Source organism: Poecilia reticulata, linkage group LG13 (assembly GCF_000633615.1).
Source record: "Poecilia reticulata strain Guanapo linkage group LG13, Guppy_female_1.0+MT, whole genome shotgun sequence".
Lineage (NCBI taxonomy): Eukaryota > Metazoa > Chordata > Actinopteri > Cyprinodontiformes > Poeciliidae > Poecilia > Poecilia reticulata.
The window spans coordinates 24,254,229-24,268,979 of record NC_024343.1 but is presented as its reverse complement, the minus strand read 5'-3'; the positions used below and the strand labels follow the sequence as shown (position 1 = coordinate 24,268,979).

General features: G+C 37.3%; 1 protein-coding gene across 1 annotated transcript in view; it reads left to right on the top strand.

Moving 5' to 3' along the window:
- ecel1 (endothelin converting enzyme-like 1) overlaps positions 1–11,648 on the top strand; it is a 56,576-nt gene extending 44,928 nt beyond the window's left edge. Inside the window, exons 15-20 of the mRNA XM_008426178.2 lie at positions 4,100–4,167; positions 4,590–4,714; positions 6,494–6,559; positions 7,694–7,789; positions 10,365–10,441; positions 10,570–11,648. Of these exons, the coding sequence (XP_008424400.1) occupies positions 4,100–4,167; positions 4,590–4,714; positions 6,494–6,559; positions 7,694–7,789; positions 10,365–10,441; positions 10,570–10,669 (532 nt within the window). The 3' untranslated portion in view covers positions 10,670–11,648. The remainder of the gene's footprint in view (positions 1–4,099; positions 4,168–4,589; positions 4,715–6,493; positions 6,560–7,693; positions 7,790–10,364; positions 10,442–10,569) is intronic.
- Positions 11,649–14,751: the final 3,103 nt, after the last annotated feature.

Sequence of the window (14,751 nt, the reverse complement as noted above, 5' to 3'; positions counted from 1 at the left end):
CTCGGAGGCGGGTCCCGTCTTGGAGGCCGGTCCCGTCTCGGAGGCGGGTCCCGTCTCGGAGACCTGCCCTGACTCGGAGACCTGCCCTGACTCCTCTGAGTCAGTTCTTTTTGTGGATGTTAACATTTTCTTTTTAGGAACAGCATTCTCCAGGTGCTTTTTGAATTTTTCCACAATGACTTTTTGTCCTTCAGGGTAATCAAGTAGTGCGATTAAATGCAGTCCACTGGCAAAGTGGAATGCATCTCTCGCAATACTGTGGAAAATCCTTTCACCAAGCTCTTCTGACACCTCCGAGAGTACGTCCACATTTATATCTCCARTTTTTCTCAAAAGCAAGATCAAAATTTTGCTATGTTGTTCCTGAAATGTTTGTCTGACAAGATGCAGAGTTGGTCCGTCTGCAGCCTTTTCAATCACTTCCCACAGAAGTTCACTGAGAAAGTTTCTCTTGTCATCTGGGCTTCTTTGACCAGGATGAACTTTCTCGGACAATGTTTTTTTCACTTTTGTCCAAAAAGATACCTTAGGCCTCACATCCATTTCTCTCTGTGGGCTTTCGTCATTCATCTTTATGGAGCTGAGCTAAAACTTCCAAATGAATCTCGTGTTGACTGATTTGTTAACTGATTTGTGTTAACTGATCAGAGAATTAACTGATCAGTTGGTGATGTCATGGACTCTATGACATCATAAAGTCATCCTCAGAAGGACACACATCATTTGAAGTCATGCTGATGACATCATTGTCAGCAGCATGGCAACTGTTGCTAGGGCTAATAATACCACGCAGTGAGCATGCGCTATGAAAATCAATAGAATCTGTGGGCACTAAATGCATTATTTCCACAGTCTGAACTAGTAGTGATCTGCGCAGCGTAACAGGAGGGGCAAGGGAACCATTGGCCCCTCCATTTTACCGCCCTACCCATGTTTATTTGTTATTTGGGTTCCATCTACTAACAGGCAAAGTGCCACTGGAACCGCTACATCAGTGGTCCCCAACCTTTTTATTATGGCGGACCTGTCAAGACTTGAAAATTTTGCTCTGGCCCGGAGGAGGGCCTGGGGGGGCGGGGCATGTTGGTGTTCTCGCTAAAGCCTGAATAGGAGACCTCTGCGGATTGTGGCACAGAGATGGAAACAAAGCAGAATAAAGAAGAGTTTGAATTGATACTGGTTAAATTTATTTCAGCTCTTAGTATTTAATAACTAGGTGTTTTTATGGGAATGTGGATCTTTCAGATCAATTTGAGAAGCAATTTTGATAGGTAAACTTAATTTTATTGTGTCATGTAGCGCAGGGTGTTGGTCTTGGTCTTGGATCAGTGGTCTAGACTACAACTCTGCTACGTGGCTCCTTAGTTCCACGTCCTCCCCCGCCATTTGGATTTCTTTCAAAATAAATGCCACTAGGGTCAAAAATAAGTGAAGTTCATGCTATGTTAGGACAGGAGACAAGATGTTTCCATCCCTGAAATTATGATGCATAGAATCAAATATCTAAGTCTAAACTATGTTACAGAGTAAACACAATGAAAACATTCTTTATCTGTGGCATTGTTCATTAAAATGGCACATTACTGATCTATTAAAATTAAATGCGATCGGTACACTTAATGATATTAACAATTAGGTATTAAGAAGCAAGTACTTTTACTTTTAATACTTCAGTATTTTTAAAAGTCAGTACTTTTTTACTTTTACTTAAGTACAAATGTTTATGTGGTACTTTTAATTTTACTTGAGTACATTTTTGTCTGTGTATTTGTACTTTTACTTAAGTACATTTTTTTGCGTACTTTCTCCACCATCGTCCAAATGTAATACCTTTAAAGCTGCAGTAACTTTTATTTCAGACAATTGTTTTTTAAATATTTATGAATATAATATAAGACATAAAATCTGAGAAAAAATTGAGCCCTTCTGCCTTCTTCATGTGATCCTACTGCCATCTCCGGAAATACAATCAAGCTCATGTACATGCTGCTAAATGTGTTAATGGTGGACAAACAACTCACCATTACAGTAAAACTGTTTACCTGCCATCACTGTTGGCCATGCTAACTAGCCCCATTAACGGCAGGTTCTGCTGCAGGGAAGGAGCTGTAGCACAGCAGTGAGCAAAGGGCAGGGTGTCAGCAGTGCATACACGAGAATGATTGACAACCCTAAGACCCTCTTGGTTCTGATTGGTTGTTCCTGATCAAGCAGTGCATTTCTATAGATGGCAGTAGGACCACAGGGAGGAAGCAGACGAGTTTGACTTTTGTCTCATATTCTACTGTCACAATATAGTGACAGTTTTAACAAATATGAAAAATAATAAAAAACATATTGCTTATAAAAGTTAACTACTTTAGCTTTAATTTTGACTGAAATTTACCGACATGGGCAGGTCAAATGACTTGTGAACAAAAGTTTCATGGACAGATGAGTCAAAGATTCAGTTGTTGACCACAATGACAAAAGCATACTAGTAGTCTAGATGACTGAATGAACAATTTTTCAACTCTCACATACGGTGAGAATACACAGCACTCTATCACTTGTAGTTCTACAACTCCCCTGAACAACTAGATACTCACAAGCATAAAATAATTAGACCTAGTGGCTGGCGCATTCAGCTTTTTCTTACATTTTTATGTCTTCATTAGAGGTTATCACCACTACTTTTGCTAGTGGTAGCTATGCATGCGAATCGATTTTAATTAATGACTGAACCAACACACACACCCCCACACACACACAGACACATATCACTGCAAAGTTATTACTGCAGTAGCCTCAACCTCCCATATAGACTCTCACACACACACACACCTCTGCACTGATGTTGAGTATAATGAAGCTTCAAACAGCCTGTTAGTTTAGCAAGGGAGTCGGCCCAGTGTGAGGCAGCTTATCGACTAGCTGTCAGAAAGTCATTTTCAGACGTAGCCATGTGAATAGCCTTAAGTCTGCCCTCTCATCGCTCTCTGGATCTGCATGTACAACACACACACACACACACCTCTCCCACTCCGCACAGGGTTCAGGGAGAGGGAGGGGCAGCGTGAGGCTTTTTGGGGAGGACATTGGAAACTTTTGGGAACTTGCATGATTTGTGCCATTTTTTTTTTATTATTTTTTTTACCAATCAACAACTAGGGAAATTAAGATTTATGTTCCAAGTCCCTCTATGGATTTGTGCATTGCTTGTGAAACATATATTTGATCCTTTCTAATTAATGCAAGCATAAAAAGGTGGCATTGCTTTGATTTGTATTCAATACAAATCCAAAACACATGGATTCAAGCAAGGTCTCATTTGCTCAGTTTTTTAATCCTGCTTGGCTAAGCAGAATTTCCAATGAGGACAAAGGGACACAAGCAAAGAAAGCCAAGTAACTGACAGCAATGAGACACTTTAAATCGGTCAAATGGCTTCTTTTTTTTTTTTGCCAGATGCTTTAAAGAGGTCATGTATATAGCATTAAATTAGAAAAATCAGTAGGATATTAATTGTATGTTGGGGAAATGCCTGTTAGAGGGCAACTTTAAGAAAAGTGTAGCTATTAGTAAATATTGATAAATGTCTTACAGCATTATTTATCAATAAAATTATTCCCATTGCGAAACCAGTCAGTTACATTAGCCTTAATTTGTCACAATATGACACTTAAAGGGGGTTTTGAACTAGCAAATTTTACAAAATACAAACTTTTCAAAAACAACAATAGATTTTATTAAAAGAACAACTGAAATCATTGAAACACTTGATTTCTAAGTGCCGGTCTATTTACTAGATTTCTAATTGGAAATGTCATAAATATAATAATGTGGGAGTGTGTGTCTATGTATGAGGATGTGATACAAGGACAACAAAACCAGGTGGTGACTCCGTTCTTGAAACAAGATGGCTGCTGTAGCCGTGACATAGGAACATCTGTGTGTTGGTTAAAAAGATCAGGACAAACTGAACTCATGATGTCTGATTCAAAATTTAAAAAGTTAAATCTAACTCTCTGTAAAGTTCATCAACATTTACCGCTGCGAGCACAGCGGCTCGATTAAGTTTGAATCGCAGTAATTTTTCATTTTCCCATTCTGCTTCCAGGTCCCTGAACTACGGAGGAATAGGAGCTATCATCGGCCATGAGCTGACACACGGCTATGATGACTGGGGTAAGAATGAAAACCTCTCTGTCCATGTTTTATTACATAAACAAACGTTATTTTTGCCATTTTTTTTTACTTTGCAATCCTCACTGTGCTTCTTTATTATTTACTTATAACTTTTGATCCCAGTCAAAAACTACCATGATGCTCATTCGATATCCGCTATTCACCTAACAATCAATTGGACAACATAAGCCTCTTAAGATGGTGCATTGTATGCTTACTTGCAAAATAAAGGGGTTTAATCTACAAACAAACTAAGGGGAACTTGCATTATAATCTGTTCTCCAAAATCTGGAGTGACAGCATGTCTGGCAGCTCTTTGACTGTGGAAAAAAGTTATAGATTATGCTGACTTCATGCTACTATTCAACATCCACCCTCACTTTTGCCCTTCATCTTAGTGATGCAATGGTTCATGTCCCTAGGGGGCCAGTACGATCGCTACGGCAACCTCAAACAGTGGTGGACTCAGGAGTCCTACAGAAAGTTCCAGAAAAAGGCCGAATGCATCGTCAAGCTCTACGATAACTTCACTGTATATAACCAGAAGGTGGGTTTTAATCCATACAACACAAGTAACACTGACTGAAAATGCATTTGCTTTTATTTTATAATACAGTTAATATTTGTGCATACCTCTCACTGAGATATAGTGATTCTATTTGTTGAAATTACTTGGTTTCAGATGGGTATCAAAATATGCAGTACTGTAACCTCAATTTTCCAGGCAACTGGTCCTAAATATCAGTTCTATTGAGCTTCTGAGTGATCACTTTTTTCTTGTGACCATGTTCTGTCACGTTGGAAAATATTCAGACATCACTACATTATATTGATTCTCAGAATTTGAGCCAATCTGCTGATTCAAAGGACATTTTTTTACTAATTAAATGTTTTTAATTAACTGAATTCAGCTGCATTTCATTACAGTTGAACTAAACTGAATCAGACTGATCTGACATACTTCACATTGAATTGAATTCAACATGATGAAGAGCACTGGTCAGAGGACTCAACGCCGGTTGCATGGCAGCCTCGCTTCTGTCAGTCTGCCCTCTGACTTAATGAAGTAATATACAAATGCAGGCGAGTTCCCACTATAAAATACGTAAATATTCAAAAATCCCATTTAGAAAGGATTAGTTCATCTTTGTACGTCTCACAGGGTTTCACTCCGTTCTTGATGTTTTTCTTGGACACAACATGGTTTATGCTGCCTTGCTGTAAACAAGACAACTATCTGAAAGCCTTCATTTCAGTTTCTATTCAGACTATTTCGAGCAAGCTCTGCTCTGGTGGGAACACACTGTCATAGTGGGGTCGCCTGGAAGAAATGGTTCTTTTATTCGTTGCTGCTCCACTTCTTGATCATCTTGGAAAAGTTCTGTCACGTGTTAAATTTGTAGCAGCATTTTCTTTATATGCGAGACCTTTTTTGTGAAGTGGTAAAGGCTTAACATTTTTCTTTAAAGGTTACTATCGTAAACAACTATCATTATCATCAGCTGCTCATTCCTACTTATGAATGTCTCCAGCTGTCAACATGGGAGAGAAAGTGCAGACCATGGGCAGATCTGCGATGTGAACCCATGATCTTCTTGCTGCTAGGCAACAGCGCTGCCCCATTTCTAACTGAAGATGCTGATGATGCTTTAAGGACATCTGTTCTTTTTATAGCAATCTATCAGTGATTAGTTTGATAAACTGAACTCAGCTGGACTGTCTTCTGCTTTTGATTGAATTCAAGTTAATAGTTAGCTCACTATTTTTCACCAGGGTAATGTGGGGTTTTGAATGTTTTTAAATAAATCTCTGACTTAGAATGATTTGAAATGCATTCATCTTATAAATCTACACATCTACAACTAAATTGTGCCAAACTGGCAAGACAACATTGGTGTCACTGCAAAGCATTTTAGCCACGACTGCATGAAGTCAAAACTAGCTAACTAGTGTTAGCTTAGGAAATAAAAGAGGAAGTGGTTCCAAGAAAGCACAATATTTCTCCAAGAACTAATATGACGACACTTAACAAAAGAGCAATGTCCAATTTATTGCATCGTTTTAAAATTACAAAATCGGAACAAAAACATCTGCTCTCTGTTTCATCCTGCTTCCAGGTGTAGCTACGTGAACTTGACTCCATTATACACAACATGAAGCTTTGACATGTAGAGTCAAAGTGACCTTTGACGTGAGTCACACAAAATTGCAAGCCCCACTGGAGCACTTACCGGTGTTTTGTAGCACAGATCTGCTGGTCGGAGTGAATTTGATATTGCAGTCCTTTTTACTGTTTATTAATCTTCCGTCCTTCCTGTGTGTGCAGGTGAATGGCCGCCTGACATTAGGAGAGAACATAGCCGACATGGGAGGACTAAAATTATCGTACTATGTAAGTAAAGTCCTGCGTTTGGATTGAATTATTCTTTATGAAGCACCCTAGTTTGTTTCATTAAATGAGGAAAGGCTGAACTGCACAAGACTCGAGATAAAAGATCTGATCTAGTTCAATTTCATTCCGTCAATATTTGAATTTCCTTAGAAAGAGAAATGTGGATCAAGTCTCCACTGAACTGAGGAGTATTTAATGCTGGTAAAAACAAAAGTTAATCCCCCTACGGTTACATAATTCACATACGGTGCTGTGCAAAAAACATTCATACCTCTTTTTCCACTAATATCATAAACTCTTATAACTCTTTGGGATTTTATGTAACAGATAAACACAGAGTGGCACATAATTGTGAAAGAAATACAGGTTTTTCAGAAGAATGGGGTGCATTTTTATTCATTCTTAATTACTTTGACACCTCTAAATAAAATCCAGCAACACCAGTTGTCTGCAGAAGTTACCTAGTTCCCAAATCAATTCCGCTTTTGAAGGATTTAATCTCAGCTTAAATTCTGTGAAGAGAGAATGCACCTCCAACTTAAAAAAATGTGGTAAATGGTCACAAGTAGTAATTTGTCAAAACTACTTTATTTGTGTTTGCTTAACTTGACAACTTAATAATCAGAATAAATTAAGTTGGATAAGCTAAATGTGATTCGCTGAGACTAATTAGTGTAACGTAAGTTGGATCACCTGTTCTCTTTTCTTTAATGATTGCAGCAGTTCTGTAAAGGCCTTTTAGGTTTGTTAGAGTACATTAGAGTACAAACAAACAGCATCATGAAGAACACAATAAACAGGTCAGGGAAAAGGTTGCGGAGATAGAAGAGTGGTAAGAAAAAAACAATAGTTGGGGGGAAAACCCTCTTTGCAGTTTTCTAAAAGCCGTGCAAACGGGATACAAATACATCTCACGCTTTTCAATTCACAATTCCGCACTACTTTGCACAGATTCATCATATAAAATCCCAGTAAAATAAATTAGCATGTATTTTGTGGCATGCTTGAATGTTTTCTGCTACATCCGTTTTCTTACTTTCCTTTGAAAAGTGAGAAACATTCTTAACATCTAACTCGAAGGTTATTTGTTTTTCTATTTCCTGGCAGTCATTATCCCTTCACTTCTCCTTGCAGGCATATCAAAAATGGGTGCGGGATAACGGTCCAGAGAGGCCCCTCCCTAAGCTAAAATACACCCACGAACAGCTGCTCTTCATAGCCTTTGCACAGGTGAGGAAGTTTGTCTGCGGCTCTGTTTTTCTTTACATTTACATATCAAATCATATCAGGTGCCACTCTCAGCTGGAGCTGGAAGGTAGAGGACAGGTTGTAGGTGTCACACACCAGCATTAGCTGATAGATACATTAAGTATTAGAGGGATTAAATCAGCAGAGCCTTGATGACAGCACGGTGTCTCGGAGCGCTAGACCACCCCTGATCCTTTTAAGTATTACGTGTCATCATTGAAATTCAGTAGTTTCATTGAAATTCATAGCTTAATGTAACCGAGGCGGAATCTGAAAACACTTAAGAATGCAACGTGGTGTGTTTAGGCTCATTTTTTAAAACTCCTGCCCTGGGGGAAGTGTTATGAAAATCAGGAATATGTGCTTACATTCATTTGAAATGTCATATGCGAGTGTGAATAAAAACGCTTGAGGCGATGCAGTCACCTCGAACAAAATGAATCCGACCCTCCAACCTGCACAGCAGGCCGACACACGGGTCTTATAAACATAAGACTCATTAGGTGTAGCTGCAAAACCAAAATAAGTTCAGAGAAATGTGATCATCACAGCATGACGACTTTAAAAGTATTAATCACAAACAAATAGCAGAGTTTTATTCCATTTGATTTGTCGTCACCTAGGAAAAAAGTCAAACCACACAGTTACTCAGTGTTCGACTGCATCAACAATAGAAAAACGTGAACCAGAGAAAGCTGGATTAGATTATTTTTTATGCCAACATTTCTGTACACAGAGGAAAATTAGAAAGTATTAGAAAAAGAAAAGAAACCTTTAAACTAATTATTTTTTATATTACAGTACCATGATCCCACTCTGAAATTTCTAGACATAAAAGCTATATCTTTGAAGCTAACCCTTGAGCACATTTTTGTATTTTAATAAAGTGGCACACAGTTATTGATATCTCTAAAATCCTTTTTAATATATATTTAAATATTAGATGAGCATTGTTATCAAATTATCACTATTTTATGTTGATCCGAATTCTGAGATCTAAGTAGGAACTACTGTCTCCTGACTTCTTGTTTCTCTGGGGTATAATTATGACATGACACAAAGACCAGTTTCTCTCAGCTGCTGGCTGCTGAGCTGAACGGTGACACTTATTTATTTTTATCTTGCCATCATTCACAAACTAATAAAGGTTGGCAAAATTCTAAGAGTTTAGATTAGATTAAAGTTTATTTTATAGGCATCAAACACCTCAGGTGGATGAAGCATGCATATTCTTTCAAGAAATAAAGCTATTTTTGTTGATCCAACTCTTTGAAATACTCTCTAGTTGTTGCCTCAGATTGTGTGTTTTTTTAACATGTAAAAGAACCCTAAAGATGCACTTTAAAGTTGATCACAATTTGTTGACTTTGGCTTATTTTCCAGCTTCAAGTACTGACCATAGATTCTCAGAGGACCTCAGGCCTTTCTTGGCTGTGGGTCTGAAGTCTGTTTCTCATCGTGTTGCTTCATTATGACGGAAGATACTCAAGATAATCACCTAATTGCTTCTGGATTGTTTCTGGTCTGCCCTGCTGGGCGTCTTTATCCCACTCTTCATTCAGCATTGTGTCAGGCTACCTCACAACCAGGAACATTTAAACTTCCTGCAGCGTTTCAATCTTTAATTGATGTCTTTCTTAATTATTCTAAGCTGAGAAATCTATTTTCCATGTGTTAATATACATCTAGCCGCTCTTCACATGTGACAGCCTTAACTTTTGGCCATGTATGAACACTTCTCTCGTCAACTTTTTGCTCGAGTCCTGCCTTTAAAAAACATCATCCACTGAAGGCATAAGAATTTATCACGAATGCAGAAAAGCTGTTTAAAACACCATTAAAAGTAGTTAAGTAAAAGCACAGCAGAAAATATAAAGAAAAGCATAAAGTGACCAGAACTACAGCTGCAGAAGCTCTGGTATTTTTTCTAATTTATTGTGGCACAGGGATGCTTATAAGGTCAATGCAATAAAACTAACTGTAATTACATGCTGTATTCTTTTTATAGCTTTTCCATTTCAGTTCTGTTCCAGCCTGTAGCTCTTGATATGTATATTTATTTTACATGATCACAAATAAAAAGAAATAAAGCTCGCACTATACAACCGACACAAAAGCTGTTGGAAGAGTGATGACATGGTGTTTGGAGCACTGACCTTTGACACACACTATGGCCACACAAGGCTAAAGAAAAATCTCTGGGGTTTTTTTTTTTTTCTTTTAATTGCATGATTCCAGTTTTTTAATATTCTATGAGCAAAAGGTTTACACCTTAGAGTTCTCAGTTCATCCCTTTTCTGAATTGCCAGTAAGCCGCCACAGAGTTTTTTTGAGATGTCTTTAAAAAGTTTTTTTTTTTTTTATCAAGAAAACAGCTTGTTCTCTGTTGACAGCCAGTTTGTCATCTTAGTATGGGTTTTAAAGTTGCTATGTAGAAAAACCATTCTTAAGGCAGACTGTGATTTAAAAGTCTTTCATACTTTCACTGCGTTTAGGTTTTCTAGCTCCAAAGTGATATAAACCCTTCAAGCCACTGTTGTGTTGTTTTTTCTGTCAGAACTGGTGCATGAAGAGAAGATCTCAGTCCATCTATCTGCAGCTGCTCACTGACAAGCATGCACCAGAGCACTGCAGGTGACGTTTTTATCAAATTTTGGTTTTGAATAATGATTCTACTATAAAACATTCATGTGCAATGTGATATTTTACACATCCCGGATCACTTTTAACTTCTTTTCTTGTGCCCTTTGCTTCCCTTGCAGGGTGCTCGGCAGCGTTTCCCAGTTTGATGAGTTTGCCCGTGTTTTCAACTGTCCCAAGGGTTCTCCGATGAACCCTGTGGAAAAGTGCTCTGTTTGGTGACCCGGTGACCCTCGATTTTCAAGATCCAAACAAAACTCACCGTTTCGTCAGACACATCACATTTTCCCGCAGCTCATCAGGGAGGAAACAGTGTTCAGACCCTCTGCATATGGAGCCACATCATCATCACCGTCAGTGACTGAGTACCACTGGTCTCACCAAGCATGAGTCATGTGACTGTAGCTTGTGTACAAATATCATGTGATTATAAATATTTTTCTATGTTTACATTTATTTTGAAATCATCTATTTTTCTATTTGGCAGATATCTCATACATTATGTTTAGGATTCATAGAGTTTTGTTTCAGGTTAGGCGTTGTGTTTTCTTGTTTGTTTGAGGGGTCTTTGTATGAAAAAGGCTTATTTCATATGTAATGAAAAAATAGTCAATTTAGAGTGAATATGGATTTGTAGCATCTTAGTGCCAGCCAAACAATCAGGAAGTATCCATCTGCAGGCGTCACTCTCAGGCTCACTACCATTTCCAGTTCATAAATTGTTTGCTCTCATGCCAGGAAATTAAACCTCATAGTAACCTCGCTGTGGCTAAATTCATATTTTTATTATCCTCCAGAGAAAACACGTTTACATACACTATGAAAAGATGCGTACACGTTTTTTTTGTTGTTGTTTTTTCTCACTGTAAGGTATTAGAGCTCACTGAAGTTTTTCTGTTTTAAATCAGTTAGGATTAACAAACTTATTTCAACTCACTGCAGCATGGAAGATATTAAAGAATTTGAAGAAACCCAGACAATGTCATCCGAGTTAAACATACTGTTTAGGAAAGAGACGGGTTCTATGTCCAAAAGATGAGCGTAGTTTGGTGTAAAATGTTTGTATTGACCACAGGAGAAAAGCAAACCTGGGAAAGATGCTGACTGAAGCTTGTAGGAGAGTCATTATCTGCTGTGAAATGAGTCCTGTACCAGGATGGGGAGAGAGGTAGAATCCTCTCCTGAAGCAACTAACAAAAAAAAAAATTATAGTTTGCAAATGGACTGAGGGACAAAGATTTTAGTCCTGTGACCAGTGAAACCATCCCAACTGTGTACCACAGAGGTGGCAGCATCATGTGTGTATTATGAGACAAGTGCACTTCATACAATTGATGATATTTTGTAGAAAGGACATGAGTAAATATTAAAGCAACATCTCAAAACCTCAGCCTGAAACTTAAAATTTGGTAGCAAATGAATCTTTCAAATTGATATTGTAACTAATTTTATACTGACAATTAGTTACAAAGTAAGTTAAGAACATTAAAGTTTTGGAGTGGCCATGTGAGGGACCAAGGACAAACATTTGTTCAAAGTAGAAAAAGTTTCAATTTTAATACTTCAAAAAATCGTTGACAAAACATTAAGATTTAAAGCAAGAATAAATCAAAGAATAAACAACAAATTTGGATCCAAATTAACTGAGGTCAACTGAACACAACAAAAACTGACCTGACAAACAGAACAAAAGGCTGCTTAAATAGGGGTGGAGTAACCCAAATCTACCACATGAGGGAGGTCTGATCAAACAAAAGAACAAATAAATACAAAAATAAATAAAGCATTCTATAAACAAATAAGGCAAAATAACTTTAACTTAGCACAAACAATAAATGAATATTTTAAGTGACAAATTAAATAATAATCATCTTGGAGTCTCCCCCTTCTGTCTTTCAGTAATTTGTAGATGGTTTACCCCCAGGCTCCTCCACCAGCTGCACCTTAAAAAAACACAAGTGAAAATAAACCATTCAGACAGACATTAACTAAAGTGTGCACCCATTAGAAAATATATGTCTAAATGAAATATCTTAAACTATATTAATAAGAAATTAATACTAACACTATGTGGTGGTGGTAGAAGCATCCACCACAGGCCAGTAGAAATCCCTGATTTCAGTGGATTTGCAGACAGTTTAAAAGAAAGTGTCTGGGTATATAATATGTAATAATAATAATAATAATAATAATAATATAATGAAATTGGCTAAAATTCCAACAAACTATAGTGAGCCTCATGGAAAGAACCCCAAAACAGTTTAAAGGCAATTCCACCAGATACTAAACAAATTCATGCAAACCTCTTATTTTAAAGTTTGTTTGTTTTTTTATTATTATAGTTTTTAGCAAATAGAAATAATAATAACTCTGGTAACCGTAACTGATCTAAACAGAAAAAAGTTAGTCTAATTTAACAGTTAAAAAAAAAAGTTCTTTTTTTACATTTGTATGTGAATGTACTAAAGTACTTTGAACGGATTTATCCTGTCCAACACAACAGAAAATGACATAATGCGGATTGTTTGGCCCTGGAGTCGGGAACCTGCAGTTATTAGAAAACATTTGCGTTTTCTCGCTCTGGGGTTGGAATTTAACATGTGTTGCAGCGCTGCCCTCTTGTGGCCACGGAGAGCAATGGTCAGTGTTCAGCTCGTCTCGACTGTTGTAATTAATGTTTGCCTGCATTGGTCTTTCGTTACCGTGAGTGTTTGTAAGATTTTTATTTTTTAAACCTGTTGACTCATGCTGAGTACTTTTCTCAGGATTTGTAGCAACACGCAGCATCAAAGAGAGAAATCGTCTCTTCAGTCCATGGTGCCAAAACAGAAGAACTATTGGAGGTCACATGTTACATGTAACTCATCACAAAACCCAACACCCTGTACAAGAAAGTCAAACTGTAATTATAAAGAATCATACATTTGTACACAGTGTTACTTTTCTATGAAGAATTTGTTAATGCCAAAACAGAAGAATGATTAGACTCTTTGTACAGTGAAGACGTATATCAGATGTAACAGTTGTTGAAGTGAGTGCATGTTTCCATCCAGAGCAGCGTTGAATCCTGATCGATTAACATGGAGGATCACACATGCGCCTCAGTGTACAGCTGCTAACCCACGTGTGGCTGCTCTCCTTCCCTCTCTGTTGGTCGCTGTTTAATGTTCTAATAAAAGCAAAGGCTCACTCACCGTGTCCAGGTGGTTAAATAACTGCGTTTTCATCCAGGTTCTCAAGCTCACTCTGATGTTTTAGTTCACATCAGAGTGATGTGAACTAAAACACTTGGCTTAACATTGTCAGGCATTGAAAGTTCACCTCTCCCACTCTGCCTCTGGATTGTTTATGACGTGCAAAACCTGCCAGAAATCAATACAACACAATCTGTACAAGCTAGGATGTTGTCCTATACAACATACAGAGCCTTGCATAAGTTGTTACACCACAATAACTTTTTTTTCATATATTTTTGCAACATTACATAAGAAAATTGCAATGTATTTGAGCTGGAGTGGCTCTTCATTATTTTAACCCATGTCGTTAAGAATAATTGTGAAATGTCCAAAGATCCAGCGAATATGTTTAAACATAAATAACATAGCAAATGCAAGTTTGAGCAGTTTTATTTGTTGAACAAATACAAATATCTTTTTAGATCTATTTTTCTTGTCATTAGGTTGAAATCTATGTGTTTTTAATATAATTTATACAAAAATAACATCCCATAGAAGAAAATGTATTCATCCTCTTCTCTTTGCCTTGTTATAAAACTAAAAAAAAAATAAGTAAAGTGGTTGTTCTTTAAGAATGACAACATATTTCATACTCTTCTGGATTAAAAACGATTCTGTTTGAGAAAAGTTATCAGAGTATTCATTAAAGACAATAAAATAGCAATAACTTCATAAACACGTTCTTACTGTCACTGTGTAACATCCTTCCTTTAGGCCCAGGTTTTCCAGTAGCAGCACAGACGCAGTATTCAAAACAAATGCATCGATCGACTGATGGTCAGTAAATGTCATCACTTTTAATAAAGTAACAGATTTTCAAATTTGCCATTCAGAAACATTTAAGTGTGTGAGCACAAAGATGAGGCGACACAATTTGCAATAGTATAAACGTTTAGTTATTTTTTATTTGTCACAGGATGCTATATAAAATCAGCATTTTTTTTACCATCTATTATAAACAAAGCAAAAGTTGGTAAAAAAAGTATTTAGTCTTCCTGTCTCCACCGATCTGTGTACTGCATCAGAAAGAAGCAGCTCAGTCAGCACTATGGATTTTTAATAGATTTT